At 54.8% G+C, this 21,145-nt stretch overlaps 1 protein-coding gene across 1 annotated transcript in view; it reads right to left on the reverse strand.

Annotated features, from left to right (window-relative positions):
• Nucleotides 1–21,145, reverse strand: part of ALPL (alkaline phosphatase, liver/bone/kidney) — a 43,328-nt gene that overhangs the window by 11,623 nt on the left and 10,560 nt on the right. The window contains exons 4-7 of the mRNA XM_019541398.1: nt 18,049–18,164; nt 12,936–13,110; nt 10,447–10,622; nt 2,166–2,309 (exon numbers count right to left, since the gene is read on the reverse strand). Of these exons, the coding sequence (XP_019396943.1) occupies nt 2,166–2,309; nt 10,447–10,622; nt 12,936–13,110; nt 18,049–18,164 (611 nt within the window). The remainder of the gene's footprint in view (nt 1–2,165; nt 2,310–10,446; nt 10,623–12,935; nt 13,111–18,048; nt 18,165–21,145) is intronic.

Consider the following 21,145-nt stretch of genomic DNA (forward strand, 5'->3'; position numbering starts at 1 on the left):
AACCATAGAGCACGTTTTCACTCGTGATCCCCGTTGCCTTCCCTGTCTCCTTCAAAAAAACCCCTGCCCTCCCCCACACCTTCTGTGCATAAAAACAACCCCACAAAACATGCGCCACGGACTCGGGTTCGTCACAAAGTTCTCTTGGGCACTTGGGGGACAGGTATGAAAAGCTGCTGCCAGCTGCCTCGTCAGCGGACCCGGGAAGCCAAAGGTGACGGCACGATGCTGCCACCTCCCCTCCGCGCGCTGCTGAGCTAGCGGGGTGCCACAGCCCAACGGGCCCCCAGGCTGAGGCCGCCCCGTACCTCTCTCTGCCCAGGGTGCTCAGGGGCTCATTTCCACATTGCTTCCAGAGCAGCCAGGGTTTTTCAAAGGCTCCTGCACACCACATTATCCATTAGGTGGTAATCAGCCTCCTGTATCCTCTGCTGAGGCCCAGCGTCATCCTGATGGATGCAAAACCGGCAGCAATTAAAGCTGAAGCCAATTAGAAATCTAACCCCGAAACAAAGTTTCAGCAACATCAAAGCTGTTCAAACCGCAGTGGCTCGCCACTGTCTTCAGTGGTTTCAACCAGCATCATTTCCAGTCTCCCCGGTCCCCATAACTCCAGCCCTGACTGTCTCTCCCACCCCAGGCAGGAACTGGGACCCCAGGGTCGTTAGCGAGAGGCGGATTCCTCAATCCCAGAGCAGCGTGTGCAGGAAATACCAGACGCATGGATCAGGCCGGGCAGGCCACGAGTCTGCCTAGGAGGTTGCATCCGCAGAGTTCATCTTTCAGCACTGGAGATACCCGCCAGTTTGAAAGCAGGCACTCTGGGAAGAGGCAGGGAGGTCTAGTGGCTACGTGATTACACACGAGGAGGCCCGAGCCCAGCTCTGCCACTGATCCTGAGCAAGCCACTGCCCCGCTCGGTGCCTCAGTTTACCCTCCTACACTTTATCCCCTTACTTCTGCTTGCATTTGTACAATAGGGCCCAGATCCTGCGCAGTCAAAGCCCTGGTGCATATAAAAACCCATTAGGGAGCCTTTGGTGCACATAACCAAACCCAGACACGCCTAAAAAACAATTGGGAGCCTCCCTAATAAAAGCCAATTAGGGAGATCTGCACAGGTCGGCCCTCGACCTAGAGAAAGGATGCCAACTGACAGCATCCTCCGTGTCACCAGCGTGCACCAGCTGGGACCTCAGCAGCTGCCTCCCAGCAAAGGCACAACCACCCCAGGGGCCAGAGAGATAGCAAAGTGCTTCGTACGGTCAGGCTCGGGGGCCTCCTTCTGGTAATGCCCCTGCTCTTATAGCGCCTTTCCTTTGGGAGGGTCCAGCACGCCAGCTCAGGAGCACGTCAGTCCTAACCCAGGCTCTGTCGCTGACTTGTTATTTGAGTCTCTGAACCCACCTTCCTCAGTTCCCACTTCACCGCAGAGCTCGCAATGTCTGCAGGGCTCCCGGGGCTCTTCAGCCCAAGCGATGGTGCTGCGCTGAAGGCAAACCGTCCCCTGACCCTGGAGGAGAGCTCCAACATGGCCACGCTCTGAACACATACGGGGTCATGCAAACGTAGGCACATTGGAGAGAGTCCAGGGGAGGGCAAGAAAGTGGTTCAGGGCCTGGGGACATGATGGATGAGAAGAGGCTGAAGAAACTGGGCTGATTGAGTCTGCAGAAGAGAAGACCGAGGGGGATTGAATAGCAGCCTCCACCTCCCTGCAGGGAGGCTGCAAAGAGGATGGGGCTGGGCTGGGCTGGGCTGTTCTCAGTGGTGCAGATGACTGAAGGAGCAATGGGCTCAAGCTGCAGCAAGGGAGGTTGAGGTTAGATACTAGGAAAAACTTCCTCATTAGGAAGGTAGTAAAAAACACTGGGACAGGCTCCCCAGAGAGGCGGTGGAGTCTCCATCCTTGGAGGTTTTGAAGACCTGACTCGACAAAGCCGTGGCTGGGATGATGTAGTTGGGGCCGGTCCTGCTTGGAGCAGGGGGCCGGACTAGATGTGACCTCCTGAGACCCCTTCCACCCTCGCTGTCTGTGATTTTAAGCGGGATTATTTCCCTCTCCAATTTTAGTAGGAATTTGACCTGGAAACTTTAAACATGCAGCTTACGCCCATCCAGCTGGACCCCTCCCCAGCCACGTAGCCATCTGCCTCCCCCTTTACCTTGTCTTTAGGTTTCTTCTCTTTCCAGACACTGATGAGGGTTTTCCCGTCCAGGCGCGTGCCCCTGTACTTGTCTTCAGTCTGGTACTCCACGTCGGTGGTATTCTTGGGGAACATGTACTTCCTGCCGCCGCCCATGATCACCTGGCGGAGGACACCAAAAAGAACCCGGTTTCAATCACGTGTGACATGGAAAGGAGCTGGTGGAGACCGACGGGGAGAGAAGATGCTTGGGGGAGCACTGCTGGTGGAAGAAAAATATCTGTCTTTCTTAAGGCAACATGCATGCCACAGGTAGCTTGGGCAGCCCGTGAGTCTGCCCTGTGAGGCCTGGGTGCTGAGTTCAAGGGGGCGCTGGTGATGGGAGTCAGGGCAGCGAGCGGGGTGGGGACAGGCGTTGGGGGTCCGTGCTAGCTCAGAGGTTCGGCCCCCCAGGAGCTGCAGAGATAGGTGCCACCACTTTTAATCCCAGTGGCAATGGGTTTTGGTGGCATGGAGCCATGACACTGACTGGTTATTAGAGGGACAAGGTCTCATAGTTTGGACCCAACTTGTGGGATGCTCACCAAAAAAGGCTGGCCGGAGTGGCCTTGGTGGTTCAGCTGCATCTTTAACCATTAATTTTGTTACTTGATAAGCTAGATTTGTTAATAAATCAAGTTCAAAAAGAAAAAATTAACCCTGTTCCCATTATGCCAGCCCAGCAGCGGGCAGGCAGGTTAAACCGATGGCAGTAACAGGGCACGGAGGTTTCCTGAAGCTCCTGTTTGCGGTGTCACAGAGATGTAGCAGAGCTAGTGGTGCAGTCACAGGGTCAAGACTACTTAGGACCAAACTCCAGACCAAAGGAAGTTATCTTGCTTCCCCATGCCTCAGTTTCCCCCTAGGATGCCAACCTCCACCGACCCCGTGTCTGCAGAACAGAACGAGGAGGGGCTAAGGTCTGCTTCTCTTGCCCATCCTTGCACCAACGGGCAGTCACCAAGCCCCCTATCATCTCAGTCCAGCCTCCGCCACAAGAAAGCAGGCCCTGGACTTTGATAGCTGGTGGAGGGTTTATTTTCAAAGGGAAAATGACTCATCCGCCTGGACTTCATCCGTCAGAAGAGCCCAGTGTTTGCATTGGCTGGTCAGAATAGTCCTTGTACTCAATGTTTCTGATGTGGCAAGGGCAGGGGGTGGAAAACGGGACTAACCCATGAATCCACCCCTTGGCCAAGTCCTGGTCAGAGCACGCAGCTCCCCGTGGCCACTGGTGGGCTCCTACACGCCATGGGAAAATACACTCGCCGCCGCGGTACCGAGGGACAGGGCAAGCGGCAGACAATGTGGCACGAGAGAGGGACGTGGCTTCTGCAGTGATCAGGACCCGAGGGGAAATAACTCCAGGGCCCCAGACAAACAGTCCTTTGTGCTGGAAGTGGCAGCCCGCTGTGCCAGACTGCAGAGATGCCCATAAGGGACAGGACGGGGGGGGCAGTCGGCACAACTGATCTGGATTTTCGGGGGCGCTTCTGACACAGCGCCACATGGCAAGCTCCTGAACAACTCAGGAAAGCAGGGCCTAGAGCTGTGAAGGCCAACCCTTTTTAGCAGGCATGCCACAAATGGTCTCCGTGCCCTCCCTGAGACCTACTCCAATCCCATTCCCCTGCCCGATCTGCTGCTCTGCTTTCTGCTCCCTGCCCTATCTCCTACTGTGCCGCCCGTCCTCTCCCAACCTGCCGTATGTCACACCCAGAGGCTGCAGGTTGGCCCCCGTGGTCTAGAGGAAGACATTAGGATGGGTGCACGAGCGGTCGGTAAGCCAAGCTAAAAGACCAGTTAACGATGGTTTGCTGTCAAACAGGGAAGACAAATCCGAGGGCATCCCACCAGAGCTAGTTCTGGGTTCAATGCTTATTCTTAATGTTCATTAGCACCTCAGAGCAGGGCTGGGCTGCCCGGCTGTGCAGCCCACGGGCTATCTAGGACCCATGAGGAATTCAGCCATGGCCCCCAGGCTCCCATTTGGCACCAGTCCCTCCCTCTCTGCAGTCGGGGTCTCCAGGCTCCCTCGCCCTCCCCTGGCTCTTGTTCTCCGCTGCCCCCCACCCCTCCAAGGCTGGCACGGCCCAGCCCGCAGTGCCAGCAGAGCCAGTGGCATGGATGAGGAGGAGAAGTCGTGGGGGTCTGATTTGCAGCAAGGGAGATTTAGGCAGACTAGTACCTAAACCTCTCTAACAACCGGCACGGTGAGGCACTGCGGCAGGTTATCTAGGGAGACCATTGCCGGGGTCTAAGAACTGGTTAGACGGCTTGTCAAGGAGCCTCCGGTGTCCTTGATCCTGCCTCTGCAAGGCGAGGAGCTTGCCGACCTCTCCAGGCCCCTTCAAGCCTTATATTTCCATGACGGTAACTGCTGCTGCCAAACAGCAACAGCCAGATGCCACGTGCCAGCTGCATCCGCCCGGTCTCATTCCCAGGCCCCACGTGCCATAAGAAGAGGGAACCAATGCCAGGTGTTGAGGGTATGCTCACATCCCCCCCAGGGGCTCGGAGGGACAGCAGCTCTCCAGCACACCTTGCTGTCCATGCCCATTTGCAAGCGCCAAGCCCTGGGGATGCCCCCACAGCCGCCCTCGAGACCACGAACTCCAGCGCGTCGGAGAACGGCTGCGTGGCACCCAAGTGGCTTCACCACTGCGTGTCCAGGCTTGGTGCATGGGAGCTGGGGGGCACGCATGCGAGAGCAACCCCCTCCAAGAGCACTGGGGATGGGTGGGGTGAAACGCTCTGAGCAGGAAAATACAAGGCAGGTGTTTAACACGCGGCTACCTCCTCTGTGGGGAGGTGAACCCAGCTCCCGAGCGAGTGCCGCGGCACTGCCTTCTGCACGCGCAGCCCCAGCCTAGGGGTGTCGCTCGGCCCCACCTCGCCTCCCGAGCGCTGGGAGGTCCGGGCTGAGCAGCGAGGGCGACTCGCCTCCAGGCCACAGCCCTGTGCAAACAGGCCCCGCCAGCCCAAGCGTGCCCCCGGTACACACGGCCTGTTTACGTAAGGGGACGCGAGGCGCAGAGCGGGGTATTTTTAAAAGGACGGTGTTTGCTTTCGCTTGTCCCGGGTATTTGGTTTGCAAAAAAACCTGCTATTTTAAAACGAAGAGACACGCCAAGGCGCTGGCTTCCACACACGGATTCCAGTGTCCTTGGGACAAAGGGGAGATGTCCTTCCACACCCAGCCTGGGAACTAGGAGCACCTCGTCCCACCCAGAAAGCTGCTTGCAGCCAAACTGAAGCGAGTCTGTTCGAGTCCCTGGGAAGAAGCTGGATCTCACGGAGGGGCCGGAGCCTGGCCCCAGGCCAGCTGGGCTCTGCCCGCCACGCTGCCACAGGCGTGCTGTGACCTTGGCCAAGCCGCCTGGGCTGAGCACTGCCAGACGGACGAGGCAGCCGTGCCCAAACCGCCGCTCAAAGCCAGGAGAAAGGAGAGACTGTGCCCTAGGAGAGGGAGCTTTCCGCCTACCTGGTCTGGATCGCAACAGAAACCCTTTCTAGCCTTTTGACTCTAACTTGAAATCCAACCTGGAAAAATAAGCTTGCCAGCAGGCCTTTAGAGCCTGACCTCCCCCAACCCCATAGTCAAAGGGATCCTTCCCAAGGTTGTAGTATACAGCTCATAGATGCATGGAAAATGAGGGTGGGAAGGGAGCTCAGGAGGTCGCATCTAGTCCAACCCCTGCTCCAAGCAGGGCCAACCCCAACTGCACCATCCCAGCCACGGCTTTGTCTACCTGGGCCTTAAAAACCTGCAAGGATGGAGACTGCACCACCTCTCTGGGTAACCTGTTCCAGCGCTTCACAATCCTCCTAGTGAGAACTTTTTCCCCAATATCCAACCTCAACTGCCCTTGCTGCAGCTTGAGCCCATTGCTCCTTGTTCATCATCTGCCCCCACTGAGACCAGCCCAGCTCCATCCTCTGTGCAGCCCCCCGGCAGGGAGGTGACGGCTGCTGTTCAACCCCCGTCGGTCTTCTCTTCTGCAGACTAAATAAGCCCGTTTCCCTCAGCCTCTCCTCCCCAAGTCATGGGCCCCAGCCCTTGAACCATTTTCTTTGGCCCCCGCTGGACTCCAATTTGTCCCCATCCTCTCTCACCACTGTTCAATGCAAAATCACCTGAAATCCAGCCCCACGCCCGTTGAACGGACACCGCGCTCATGGCCAGCTCGCTCGGGAACCCACCGCCCCCCGGCAAAGCCCTGGGCAGCACGCGCTCCACGACAGGAAAACGCCGCTCGCGACATAACGTGCTCTGGCAGGGAATGAGACTCCCAGGAGCCAGCCTGAAAATCTGTGCAAACACCGTGGGGCAGCTAGAAGCCTTGCTGGGTTAGAAATAGCCCCTGTAGCAGGGCTGAGCCTCAGGGGAAGGCTCCTATACTAAGAAAAGCCACCAAGAAGGAGACCGACCGAAGTCAACAGCAGCCAACACCTCCTAGACAAACAGGATCTGATGCTCTTCTTGCACGCTCTCTCTTAAGTCGGTGAATTTAATTCTAATACAAGAACAAAATCCAGTCCTCTGGATCAGAGCAGAGTCCTGGGTCTGACCTCGCACGATACACAGTGACACCCCCAACCGCCCCGAAGCCTCGTCGCAAGGCGTTTGGTTGGAAGGTGCATTTATTTGCCTTTCACTATTTTTAGCCTGGGCACAGATTTTCCTCCTCAGATTCAGGACCATAGCAAGGGAACTACAAAGCTGCAAAAACAACGAAAATATTAAGGGGAAAATATATGTATCTATAGCCCAATCCTCAGCATATAATTATTTCTAGCCCGGGACAGAGTTACAATTATGAGAAAACGTGCCCATTAAACCGGTAAATGACAGGCTTGGGTGTTTTGATTTGGGGTTGTTTTTGAGGCCGAGAAAGCGTATTTATTTGCAGGGTTACCACCAGAGAGAATTTCTGCCTGATCCCGTGGCACCGTGCTAGCAACAGAGCGGAAAACTGACGGTCTTTTCAAGGGTCAAACCGACGAAGCCAGGCCCTGACTGCGCCTCGGTGCCATCTCCGTGCTTCCAAACTGCTGCCCCAACCCAGGGGGTAACTCCCTTGCAATAATCAGGTCCTTTCTTTTGGTGCCACGTAGGGCCCGGAGGGTCTTTGGCATACCTGTGGCCCCGCAGGCTGCGCCGCCGCGCTGGCTGGCGAGACCCCTTCGGTGGGAAGGCGCGTTCTGGATTCACGCGCCACCTCGTTTCCCGTGACGGCTGCGGTCGGGCTCTCGAGCCAGGAGCCCACACCTCAAGGCTCGCATGTCTGTCCTCTTTCTCCTCCCCATCTCCTGACAGCGCAGAATTATGGCCTCGCATAAACCGTCAGGAAAGCAGTCTCTCCCAAGAAGAGAGCTAATTCAATACCCGGCCACAAAACCTGGGGACACGTCCAAGCTGCTCAAAATCCCAGCTGGGCTGGGGGGGTGGGGGCTGGGATCCAGTATTTCAGTCCAACCCCAATCTAATCCATCATGACTCACAAGGCCCGCATGCCACTGGAAATCAAGCGGTATTCCCAGGAGAGCTCATTTACCTTAAAATGAACTGCTTGGGAATGTGAGTGGAGTGGGCTCCTGCCTCGAAACACCCAGGTGGCCAGAGGGGAAAGGAAATCGTATCTTGGACACGTGTTCGGCTCTCCCCGGAGCGGTCTAGCCAGTGAAATCCCTGCTGTACCTTTGCTCTCTGCTCTCCCGTTAAGCTCAGGACTTCCCAGGCAGGCAGCAGCCACCTGGCACAGATTTACACGAGAGCTCAGCTCCTGCCCAGGCCCATAAATAAAGCAGCCGGATTTTCAGAGTTGTTCAGCTCCCATTGAGAACAATGGAGACTTTGCCCCCATGCTGAGAACAATGAGGGCAGAGTCCTGTCGAAACACCGGCCGTGTTTGGTTAGTTCAGGGCGATCCCTTTGCTCCCTCGCTGAGACTATTTTGCTTTTCTCCTGTTTTTTGTTATTCTGTCCACCTGCAAGAACGGTCTGCTTAGCCGTGACTGTCTGTCTGTCAAGGAAACCCCTGCCACAGCTAACCCTGACCCCTGCCCATCCCTGGCTGAATGGATGCATCTTGGTGCTGAGAGCAATGTCTGAGGAGTTCAACACAGACCTTGACACAGGTGAGAAAGCCCTGCTCACATCATTAGGAAGCACCTGGCTGAATTCCCCTGGAAAAGGTATTTTGAACCATGCACATTATCTACTTTGGGTATTTGTGGCTGTGCCTAGCAATGCAGCCATGAGCCAGCACCCTGCTGTGCTACATGCTGTAAAAGCAGAACCAGAAATGAGGCCCCAGCATCACTCAGACCCTGCCCAAGACCCAGCTGTCATTGCTAAGCTGACCAAGTCACAGCCCAGAAGTTTCCCATCTGGCTGGAAACCAAGTGCCCCTTGCAAATGAGACTGCTCAGCAGCAGAGGCTGCCATGTAGAAATACACCAATGAGTAACGAAGCCAGTAAATGAGACGAAATCCCACATCCTGTAGCACCTCCGGGCTGCAGCCACTATTAGAAAACAAGTCTCCTCCCATTAGTGCCTTTGCTCATTCCCTATCCCTGCACTGCCCACAGCGGTTGCATAACCCCCTTCCCATCAGAAGGCGAGCCCTTGCATCATGAAGGACCGGTGTTACCCTAGCAAATTCCAGGAAATGACAGCTAATGGCTGTTTAACTGCACATCTTGCATCAGAGCCCAAGCAAAGCTGGAAGCTCTGGTGCATGGGATACCTCGAGCCTGCTTTGCAGGGAAGCCTTTCCTAACACACTCCAAGCCGGTGCCCACTGGAGGAACAGCTTCCTCAGACTCCTTCCCCGGGAACACTTCCTGAGGGCCCCGATCCCGAGACAGGCCCAGCCCCTTGGGAAGGAAGAATGATCAGTGCCACATGGAGCCAAGATCTTAGGCAGCTCCCATCACTTGCCACCATCCCAAATTAAGGCCTGGATATAGTAACAGCCTGGACGATACGGGTGCTGGAGCCCTCTCTTTCGCCATCCAACAGCCTGGAACCCAAAGCGCCGCGATGGCGGTCTCATGGAGGAAGGAGACGCCGGTGGGCCTGTCGGGGAGCGTAGGTGTGGGGAAGCTACACTCTTTGATGCTTGAGCTCCCAGCTGGAGAGCGCAGACAGAGCAGGCAACTTCCTCTGAGTCTGCATAAGTCGTTAGATCCCATGTCATTAATCTCAGAGCCTTTAATTGCCAGCAGGTTCCTTAGGTCTCCATGGGAGGCCACAGCCAGGTGTTTCTAAGCCATCATCACACAAAGGAGGTGGCTAGTAAGTGGGGAGGCCATAGCACCTGATGTGGATTTGGGCTGTGCTTTTTCCCCGCGTGGTTCTCATTCCCACTGTCCTGGAGGTACTGTGCATCTCGGTTACATCCCCTCCTCCAAAACCTTTTCTCAGCAGCGAGGGGCGAAGAAGATGCAGAGAGGGGTGCTGCCCATGAGCACTTCGGGGTGAGGCCATCTCTGCACCCTCGGTTTGTACAGCGCCGAGCACAGGGGAGCCCCTGACCACGACAGCGCGTCCAGGCAGCCCCACTGCACTAACGAGACACAGGCTCCATCTACAGTGAACGTGCCAACTTTACAGACTTCCTTGAGCAAAGCACCCTGAGCAGCTGAGTTACCGTCAGCCACAGACAGGCAGGACTCCCTCCCCACGGTGTGTGGGCACGGGGGCTCCAGTGGGCACGCCCTGCCCCTCATTTACATGCTACAACATGCATCCCCCAGCACAGAGCGGCACTTGTGGACTGCTGCAGTGTTCCCCAACAGGCCCCCAGCTCCGCTCCCCACTTCCACAGGGAGGCATGAGTCCCTAGAGATGACCTATCCTTGGCCAGAGCAGAACTGCTCCCTGCATTGTCTGGTGCTTCGTCCAGTCCAGTTTTAAACCACCCGGGCAATGGGTTTGCTGCTCATTCTCCAGGGGAAGAGAATTCCTCGAGGCGTCCGGCCAGGTGGGCATTCAGCACTGCATGCACCTAAAAAACCCCATATTGCTACTGCTTAGCCAAAAAGGGAAGCTCAGTTAACTAGCAGGAGGTGGCTATCTTCTTCCACAAGGCACTAGACGGCGGACACATCACACGCAAGGATGGTGCGCTGTAACTCTACTGTCTAATCTGAAGGCTCTCCTGAACACTGGTCCTAACTGCACGGCCCCTGCCTCCCTCCTCGCTTCATCCCATCAACCCAGCAGCTCTTTTTTCTGGTCGCTGACTTACCTCGATGTTAGGGATGTTCTCAAACAGCTGCTGGGCAATGTCCTTGCAGCCTTGCTGAATGGCTTCCGGGGGCATCTCGTTATCCGAGTACCAGTCCCTGTTGGCCGAGTGGGCGTAGGCTGCGCTGGGCGTTGCATGGTTCACCCGCGTGGTGGTGACGATACCCACAGACTTCCCTGCAGCAGGAGAGATGGGGAAAGGAAGGGGGTGAGTGCGCAGGCAGGGGGAGCGCTGGCTTGATTGTGAGATACACAAAAGGCCTGATCCTGATCTTACTCAGACCCACGTGTCCCCAGTGCCCATGCACCCCCGGGTGAGACAGAGCAAGAGATGCAAAACATTTTGGGATCCTACCATCAAGCATACCCCACTTTTCTCTCCCTAGCTCGCTGCATTTTGAGGGTTCAGATGTTTTCTGGCAGCAACCCTAAAAGCACAGCATAGGACGTATCTAGAAGACGGGGTATTTTTTTCAAGGAAACATTTCTTTCCTCTCATGACTCAACTGATCAATAGAAGAGCGTGCAGGCTGAAAAAGTGAGCATGTTAAAAAGAAAAAAACAAAACAAAAGCTAAAAGGTTTCAAGGAAGGTGCCTGAATTAGACTCTCAGCAAAGAAGCCCAGATCATCAGGGGTGCTGAGCAAATGCTGCTGCCGTCGAAGCTCATGAAAGCTGCAGAGGCTTAGCACTTTGGGTATTTAAATCTGGATGTAGTGCTTCGCTCTAGCCCTCCTCCAGAGGTTTTGGTCTGTTTTACTATGCAGCAAGTGATGAGGAGCGCCTGGAAGAATGAGACTCCATGAGTCATGGAGTTGCATGAACTTTCGGTGACATTTCTTGTCAAATGTAAAACCTTTTTCTTCTTGCAGCCAGAAACACACATGTGGCAGCTGGACATGGCCCCCAGGAGCCAAAGAATGAGAGTGACCTGTCAAGTTTCACTGTCTAGATAACCAGACATGGTTCTCTGGGTAAATGTGATCTCTTTTATTCGACCAACTACGTAGCTGGAAACATTGTTCAGTTTTTCCAACTATTGAGTTGGTCTCATAAAAGAGATCACATTTACCCAGAGAACCTCGTCTGCCTGTGTGCTTAGACCAACACGGACACAACCAACCTCACTGTGTAGAGAAAAGGCTCTGCTCCTCCCAACACTTACACATGTGCTAGATAGACTCCATTCCAGGTTGTGTGGGCTCTTCATCCAAGTGAAATGACTGAGGATTTGCAATCGAGTGCAACAGAAAAACTGGCAGCCAGAAGGGTGAAGAGAGATGCTTGGGAACAAAGGCTGTTAGGAAAATTGAGTGAAACGCAATCATTTCAGCTCACACAAGTTTTGGCCAACATCTGGACTTGTCCTCTCTCGAGTGTTACTGGCCTTCTCAGGTTCGTCTGAAACTGGAAACTCGTTTGCATCTAAGTCTCTAAGTTCCTCTTTGGTTCAGGTGCAAAGCCCCTCTTTTGCACTCGTAGGAGACTCAGGTCAAAACAGGATGCCGGAGGAGCAGAAAGGTTTAAGAATTAAACCCAAAGACAAGAGGGCTCTTTGTGTGTAATTGCAGGTGTCAGTCACTCGCCCCTCCTTATCAGTGATGCAGATTAAGAGATTTCAAAGAGCCGGATTTCATTTTTAGCTTCATCAATGGTCCTTTAACTGATGAGAAATCATAGGAACTACAATAATACTTAAGAGTTGGTGGGAATATTTTTCTGACAAAACAGCTTGTCGGCAGAAAAGGCTGATCTGTTCAAGCCAAAACATTTTAGGTTAGAAAGAGCGGTCAGGGAAAGGAAAGAATTTCTGGCCAAAATTCAAGTAACTTATAGCAAGGAAGAGAGAAAAGCAAATAACCCAGTAGTCAGGGCATTCACCTGGCATGCGGGGGACATGGCTTTGTCTCTCTCCTATGACAAACGTCAAAAGGTCTTTGTTTCTTCCCAACATGAAACAAGGGGAGTTTTGGGAAACTTTACTGGGGTTGGAAAACCACACCCGCTTTAGCTCCTCACCCACAAACCTCCTTGCAAAGAACGGACTAATTAACCCTTCTGGTCCCCCTGCCACGAACCATCATATAATAGATGGGGAAACTGAGGCACAGGGCAAGTTGCGTTACGCTCAGCATCACAGAAGTGGTTGGGAAAGGTGTTAAAAATGTGAATTTGTGGCTCGCACTCCTGTACTCCCGCGCTAGACTGCACCTCAGCAGGTCTCATAGTACTTGGGTCCTGGTTGTTGGGCACGTTATTTGTTTCTGGGATCAGGTGTGCTGGCTCCTGACCTGCCCATGGAAAGACGATGCACGCACAAGAACTCCTGATCTGAGGGATACACCGACTTATTCCAGCCCTGCCTTATCCTCGCTCCGGCTTCAGGTAGCTCCCGGGGCCAAGAGCCCTTCACAGCCAGCGCGAGGGACGCCCGGAGAGCTGGGAGGTCCAGGCCACCCCCAGCCCTGCCGCCTCTGGCCCTTCACTCACCCGCTTCCTTCGACCACTTGAGGATCGACGTGACTTCGTTGCCCGCCGTTGTGTTGCACTGGTCTCGCGTCACGGCAGCGCTCACACCCACCGTTCCCTCGTTGGCCTTCACCCCGCAAAGATAAGCCGTGGCCGTGCCGGCGCTGTCTGGCACTTGGGCATCGGTATTGTAGGTCTGCAAAGAGAAGCCGTGAGGGGGAACGAACAAGACCGGCATCATCATCAGCCTGCACCACCCGCCCTTCGTCCACCGGACACGCGCTCAAAGCCAAACGGAGAGCGGGGTCGCAGCAGATACAAGTGGGGTTGCAAAATCCCCAAAGCCCCTACTCCGCTGACCGTGCAACTCACCCTCCGTGCCCAGTTACCTGCACAGGGGCAGGGGCGTATGGTGCCCCAGCTGCTCTGGCATAACTGTTCGGGCTCTTAATTATCCAGTGACAAGTGAAAGCTCAACCAGGGGCATCTTAGCCACATTTCAGTCCAGGGAAAGCTTCCCAATTTAGCTGTCCCCCCCGAGATAAGAGCAAGTATGTGATAAATGGCATGGTAAATCCCCATACCCCATACAAGCTGTTCCCACTGTGGGGAGGGGGTCACATAAATGCCAGGTCTGGATAACAGGGAGAAATCTGAACTGGTGGCCTAGGAGGAAGGGAACTGGGAAGAGTGAAAACGTACAAGCCTTCGGCGGCTGGCCCGTCAGGCCGGGCACTTCATTCTCCGAGCCAAGAATAGGTCATTGCACAAGGCTTTCTTCACGGCTGCCCTGAGCTAGGCTCGATGCCCAGGCTCCCTGGCGAGGTTGTGGTGGGGCGGGATACGCGGTGGCTGGGCCTGGCACGCAGGGGGCCTGGAGAAGGAATATCCCCGGTCCTCCACGGCAAACAGGGAGGCAGCAAAGGGAGAGGGCAGGGCTGCCTTTGCCTGATGCTCTCCGCCAGCTGCTTTTCCCTCTGTGCCTCTGCCCCCAGGGCAGGCAAATGAAACTTGTTTTTAGGCCAGAGCTGCTGCAAGGTTCACCACTCTGCCCTAAGGCTCCTGGCACGAACCTTGCACGCCAAGGGCAATGCCACCGGTCTGGGGCCAGCGCTGGCTGCTCCTGCCAGGTCCCAGGCCTACCCCAGTGCAACTCAAGGGTTGTAAGGGGACTGCCTCGAACCCAACTGTGGCATGCCCGAGGCAGAGAGAACAGATGCTCCCCCCGATGACACACGCAGGGATGATCCCAGTCCCCACTTGGCCTGCTGGCCCTCGTCCATCCATCCCCACCCACCACCAGCTGCAGGGCTTCTAGGAGTTGCTTCAAAAACAGCCCCTTTGGGAACCCTAACCAACCCATCTGAGCCAGCAGAAAGACTGCCCCAGCCGCAGCCAGGAAGGCATCGTGCCTCCCAGAGCTGTCGGGGTAGGGCAGTGGTTGCAAACCCACGAAGCGCTGCGCAGGGGGGCAGGAGCGGCTTCCGGGGACCCCTGTATCCCCAGCCTCCTCGCTGGCCGCACCGAGGGAGGGGGACAAGCACGCACAGCTTGCCTCTGCGCCGGCGCCCAGCACCTCCTGGCTCTCCCGTGGCGGGGCCGCTACAGCTCACCAGCGCCGATGCTTGCTCCACAGCTGCCCACCATCTGAGCTACTCACCTCCACAAGTATTTTTAACTGTGTCGAGAGCATTTTTTTAACCTGGCAGCAGGCAGGGGATTAGTGGCAACAAATATTTGATTTGATCTGATTTTCAAAAGGTTATTTTTTGCCGTTTTTCCTCCGGAGCGAGGTCTCCCTCGGCCAGCTCTGCGGCGAGCAGCGGGCTGGCCTCACCCTGCGTGTCCCCGTGTCCGATGACACAGAGCACAGAGAGGAGCAGGGCTTCGGTTCAGCGGGTCTCCCCGTGCCAGGGCAGCCACCCGGAGCTGGCTGGGCTCCGGGAGACGGCTTGGGTGGAAAGCACATCCCAGAGGCTGCTGGCACAGCAAGCCACGTTCCCACTCCAGCTGCCAAGCCTCGTGACCAGGGGAAACAGCTTGAGCAAAACTAGATTTTGCTTTTGAGTATTTTAAATCTGTTTTTCCAGAGTGGCTCATCTCTGTGCTGCTTTACTCCTTGGCAGGCAAGTGCAATGGGCCAAGGCCATTCCTGGAGGAAGCAAGCACACCCTTCACGCCAGGGCCGGATCGGACTGCTGGCTGCTGAGCGAGTCACTGCCTCGTCTCCCCATTTGCCAGCCGACACGACCGAGGCTCGACACTGCAAAGCCCAGGAGCGCTCAGCCTCAGAGACTCTCAGCAGTGAGAGGACAGGAGAAGGCGCAACGGGCTCAGGATGCAACAAGGGAAGCTTGGATACTAGGAAAAACTCTCTCACGAGGAGGGTGGTAAAGCACTGCTGCTCAGGTCAGGAAAAAGCCGCTGAGAAAGCAGGAGGGAGGGAAGAGCCCTGGTTTCCTCCATGGGAAGCAAGCAACCACCAGGCCCACAGCTATGGGCTCTGCTCTGCACCTCACAGCTGTCAGTGCCACCCATCTAGGACACTTCTGTGGCCCCGTGGCCCGAGCATCTCACAACCCCCATGACATAGGGCACTGCTATTTTCCCCATCTCTACAACAGGGCTCTCGGAGACCAGAGAGGTGACGTGACCTCCAAGGTCACGGTGCAAGTGTGCAGCAGGGCAGCGTGCAAACCAGCCCCCCCAGTGCCAGGCTGCTGTCCTAAGCCCTGGACCACCCTGGGAGGCCTAACAAACAAAGGCTTCCCACCGACAACCCACCAGGCAGTCACAGGGGACAAGGCCACAAACCCCAGGCCTCTGATGTCTCCTCGTATCCTGAGTCTCTGCGTTTCCTCTTGGAGGTTTGTTATTAATAGGGGTGAGGACACGGGGGGGGGGAAAGAAGCCAACGCTGGCAGAGGCTTGGAGAGGAATCGTGGCCTCCCTGACGTCCATGGGAGGTTGGCCACTGGCTTCAATAGGGTCACGATCCCACCCCCATTTGCCTGTTGTTCTGCTAAAGATACCCAAGACCTCAGGGTGTCAGAGGCAGCACGGCGAGCAGCAGCTCAGATCGGAGAAACCAGGGCCAAAGCCCCTTGCTCTTCAGGCTAACTTGCAAATTGAGCAAGGGGATCTGGACCCTCAAGCCCCATCCGTTCCAGAACCTGAGGCTGCTTTGAAAATCAAAGGATCACAGAAAATGAGGGTTAGCAGGGACCTCAGGAGTCATGTCTAGTCCAACCCCCTGCTCCAAGCAGGACCAGCCCCAACTGCATCATCCCAGCCAGGGCATTGTCTACCTGGTCTTCAAACACCTCCAAGGATGGAGACTGCACCACCTCTCTGGGTGACCCGTTCCAGTGCTTCACCACCCTCCCAGTGAGAGTTTTTCCTAATATCCACCCTCAACCTCCCTTGCTGCCGCCTGAGCCCATTGCTCCTTGTCCTGTCATCTGCCCCCACTGAGACCAGCCCAGCTCCAACCTCTTTGCAGCCCCGCTTGCAGGGAGGTGAAGGCTGCTATCACCTTCTGCAGACTGAATCAGCCCATTTCCCTCAGCCTCTCCTGTCCTGTCCCCCAGCTCCCAAACCATTTTCACTGCTGTCCGCTGGAGTCTCCAATGTGTCCACATCCTTTCTGCAGTGGGGGGCACAGCTGGACACAGGACTGCAGATGTGGCCTCCCCAGTGCCGAATAGAGGGAAGAATCACTGCCCTCCATCTGCTGGCACCGCTCCCACCAACGCAGCCCAGGATGCTGTTACCCTTCCTGGCAAAATGTCGAGCTTCGTTTGTCCACCCAAGATGCACACGTGCATGTCGGATGGGTCGGACGGTGGTCACTTGGTTGGAGAGGAAGCTGAGAAACACAGAACTCACTGAACAAAAGTGCTTTGTCTTTTGAAGGAGCACTTCTGACCAGTCTCCTGAGCTGCAGCCAATATATCAAAATCCCAGGGAAAATACCATTGTTTCCCAGCCCCATTAGCATTCCCAGTTTGGGACAAAGTTGCAGCAGGGTGGTGGGGGGAGCACGTGACAGAGCAATTCAAGTTCTTCTGTAAACAGAAACCCAAAGAGAGCCCTATAAAGGGATAAGTGCCAACCTCTTTGTGCCAGTGCTGTCCCTCCCTGAATATACACAACCTTTGGCTAACCACTGTCCTCATACAGAACATTCTTCAGGTGTTTTCCTAACCACAATCTGACCCTTAAAATTTGGCCCAGGCACTTTTTCAAGGTCTTTTATGGGTGCCCTTAAAGGGCAAGTCACCTGTGCGCTCAGTGCTGTAAAGCCCACACATCTGCAAGCAATTGCATGAGGTCGAACCCTTGGAGAAGGGCTCTCCCTCACTGCCCGGGGAGCTGCAGCCTCTTGACACAGGTCTTTGCCACTGGCAGCGACCTATTTGCAGTCTGGTTTGTTCACAGCTCCCATCAATACCAGCTGCTCTGATGCTGTTCAGGTCACTGGAAAGGATTCTGCCTGGGGTGCCCACAGCACAGCGCTGGCGTCACTGGACCCAGAGACTCATTTCAGTCTCCCCTCTCCTGCCCTCCTCCCAGAGGAGCTGGTGGGAAACAGAAGGCATGAGGTGGCCTCTGGTGCCAACCCCTGCAGAAAGTGATTTTGAATGTGAAGTGAAGGACCGGTTGCAATCACCCTCCAGAGAGTCCCACGCAGGGACTGGAGAGGCAGCTGCCCGAGAAGCAAGCAAAGCTTCCTAGGCCTAGTTTCAGGGATAGCACCACTGGTGCAGCCCAGCCCCAGAGCTGAGGTGGCCTTGATGCCAGGCAGCTGGGAGGGAAGTGGGTGCTGGAGAGAGGCAGCCCGACTCCACCACCAAGTGGGTGCAAGACAGTCCTTAGCTACGGAGTTGGGCTAGGACCTCCCGAGCAGTCTCCAGCTGGAGCTGAGCTGCATCGCAAGACCCCAACACCGACATTTGCCAAAAGGCCTCCACGTAGTCCTTCCCATGAAATCCAGAGCAGACCAAATGACTGGAGGTTACCAGTGACAGACCCTGCCCCCCCCCTCCAGCTTGCACAGCTGGCTCCTACTTCACCCCCCGCCGCTGAGAACAGCTGGGCGCACAGCCTCCAGGCTCCCCGCACAGGGGCTCACCTTGGACAGGGCCACGTAAGGAAATCTGTCCATCTCCAGCATGGTTTCTTCGCCCTGCATGTGCTGCAGCTGCCCCTTGAGGATGCGTGCCGCGGTGACCGTGGAGATCCCCATTCCTGCAGCCGAGGGGAACAGAGGAAGCAGGTGAGCGGCACGGATCCCGTACCGGTGCGCGGACCAGCTCCTGGCCAGTCTCGCTCACCCGAAGCACCAGCATGAGCCGGGGACCCGCTGCCTCCCAGACAGAGAACCGATAAACTTGTGTCGTGTCCTGTTCAAATGCAAAGCATCCAGCAGGTCTCCTTCACCGGAAGCAGACCCTCAGTTGAAGAAGAACTGGAAGCATTTGCAAGCTCGTCTGACTTTATTCCAACCCTACAGTTAGCAAAATGAGAGAGACCATCCCAAAAAACTCCTCGCCTCCACAGTCTTGTTTTCCCTAAATGAGAGGAATGATTTCAGGCTATCAGTAAGCCAATGCTTGTCATTTTTCTCATCCAAAATGGCAAACGGTTCTGTTCCTAGCAAAGAAAAGTTATTTTGGTCAAGAAAACAGGACTTTTGACCAGTTCTGAAGAGCAGCTGTCTTCCATGGTTTTGGAAATTTAAAATCAAAGATTTTGACTAATAGACTGTAATTACAGCACATCCCTGTGACAGGTGGCTACTGGGTCACGAATACCAACCTATCACGACATAGCATCAAAAAAAAAATAGGGTCCCCTCAACAACAATAACAAAAGTCTCACTTTGAAATCATTTCAACGGCTGCTGGAAAATAAATCTAAACACAACTCATGGTTGCACAAGTCCTGCTCCAGGGGGAAATTGCCAAATTCAGAGATAAAGTAATCACTCTCAAAATGTCCGGTGTCATCTGTCTCAAGATGTGGCCCCAGCCCGCAATTCAGGAAGCTCCGATCCGTTCATGGTTTCACTGTATTCTGCTTCTGGGTATCGGGCAACTCACCCTGCCTCCATTTCCCTTCCCACCCTTTCTTGGCCATGGGTGTTGCTGTAATAATAATATTGCAACATGATCCTTCATTATTTTATTCTGCTTGGGCACATTTCTGTCCTTGGGATTTCCCTTTACAACCCATGAGCCCAGAATCTGCAAGTTAAAACAGACTGAGTTGCAATGACAGCGCTTGCAGGCACTCCACATTCATTAATGCACCCTAATTACTGCACATGTAGTTTAGTACTTCCTGAATGAAGTAACTAGAGTTATTTAGCGATGCTTACTGTGCATTAGCCTAATAACACTGTGCAGTAGGCTACTGGCATGGTTTTTGCCATGACGCACTACTGCTCAGTGTTATTAGGATAATGCACACTTAGTGTCTTGTGCAGACTGACTCCTAAGGACACTGGGGCAGGGAGGGCAGCGCACACAAATCTAGGGTGACCATGTGCCCTGGGGGTTAAAATGGAGCAACTTGAAAAGGGCTGGTGGGGGACAAAAGCATTCATTTAGAGAAACCAAGACAGATGTTTATAATGGGACTGTCCCGATGGCAACAGGACATACGGTCACCCTAGGCAGATTGACCTGCAGGATCAGGGCAGAAGATGCTATTAAGGTTCATGGAAAACAAATTCACAAGCTCCCAGTGGGTTTAGAAACCTAAAATCTCATGAGGTGCAGTAGAAATCAGGCTCCTAAATTTTAAACCACTTAGATGTATGTGGGAGCGGACGGTGGGGAAGAGAGAAGTAGAGCGCTCCAGACACCCCCCAGCAGCTAAGGGGAAATCAAGGCATGCTTTTGAGAGTAGAAATTAAGTTCTTGTGAAGATTTTCCCCTTCAGCAGCAGGTCTTTGTTTTTTCTTACTTTTTCTTTCGTAGTTTATATCCCAGGAGTGCTGGCTCAACTGGTTTTTTCCCTCCATTTAAATCAGCATTTGAGAGGAGGGTAAAAAGTGACCTTAGCTTTAAGAAAGATGGTTTGCAAATTACACTCAGTTCTTTCTACTTTTTCAAAACTTTTTTGGAAACTTTTTTCAATTTTGGTCAAAACTAAAAACATTTCCCTTATGAAGCTCAAGGATATCTTCCAGCCGGCTACACGCTCCAGCATTTGTGCTGAAGCCATGGGAAAGTGGGTACTGCGCGTGACACCGAAGTGTTTAATTGCAATGATCCTTTGCACCAAATGAAGTGTGAAAATAAACACACCAGCAACACTTGCAGCCAGATAGGGGAAAGCTCCCTGGAGAGCTTCAAGCCTGCTGCCTGCCCAGGCTGATGCACTCAACCAGGTAACGTGCTGTACAAAGCATCTGTAAACAGGGCCTCTTGCAAGAGGAAGCCAATCGTGGGATTAAGGGTTCAAGAGCTGACCCAGACAGATCCAGGATTAATGAACGACAAGCAGCAAGATGGACTGCAATAATGGACGAACCTTGGAAGCGCTGGACCAGAGCGGCTTCACTTCTCCCCACCCCACCCCTGTGCTGGCCGTCCTAGGCATCGCTGGCTTTCAAAGCTGCTTTGCTGAGCACGCGCCCCTGCTCTCTTTGCTTTGTTCCCTCTTCCTCTGGTTTGTGCTCAAGTTAAAAGAAAAAAGACACCAAATCCAACTGGGGGAAGCTGTGAAAATCTCGGCCTTACAGAGCCATAGACCACGAGGGTGGGAAGGGAGCTCAGGAGGTCGCATCTAGTGCAACCCCCTGCTCCAAGCAGGACCAGCCCCAACTACATCACCCCAGCCAGGGCTTGGGTCTGTGCGAGGAGGGTGAAGGGCCCCTGTTTGGTGCCCTGGGCCTGCCCCAGTGGTGCTTGCAGCTGCTTCTCACTGCCTTGCCCACCCCCAGGCAGCCACTGCGCCAGCTCCCCCCGCTCCCAGCAGCACGCTCTGCGACAGCCGGGGAGCAGATGCATGGATGGCTTTGCAACTCAGCTCTTCCCCTCCACTCCTCTCATGCTCCAGAGGGGCTGCAGGGGTGGTCACGGGCACATGAGATAGTCCCTGCCACGGGGGCTGCACTTGCCAGAAATGGGGTGGGGGCAGACAGTGGAAAGGGCAGGACACGGCAGGGCTAGACCCTTCCCTTGCTGCTCTTTCCTGGCACCAACCAGAGCAGCATTTCT

This window comes from Crocodylus porosus, unplaced genomic scaffold (assembly GCF_001723895.1).
Source record: "Crocodylus porosus isolate Cpor-Errol unplaced genomic scaffold, CroPor_comp1, whole genome shotgun sequence".
Classification (NCBI taxonomy): Eukaryota; Metazoa; Chordata; order Crocodylia; family Crocodylidae; genus Crocodylus; species Crocodylus porosus.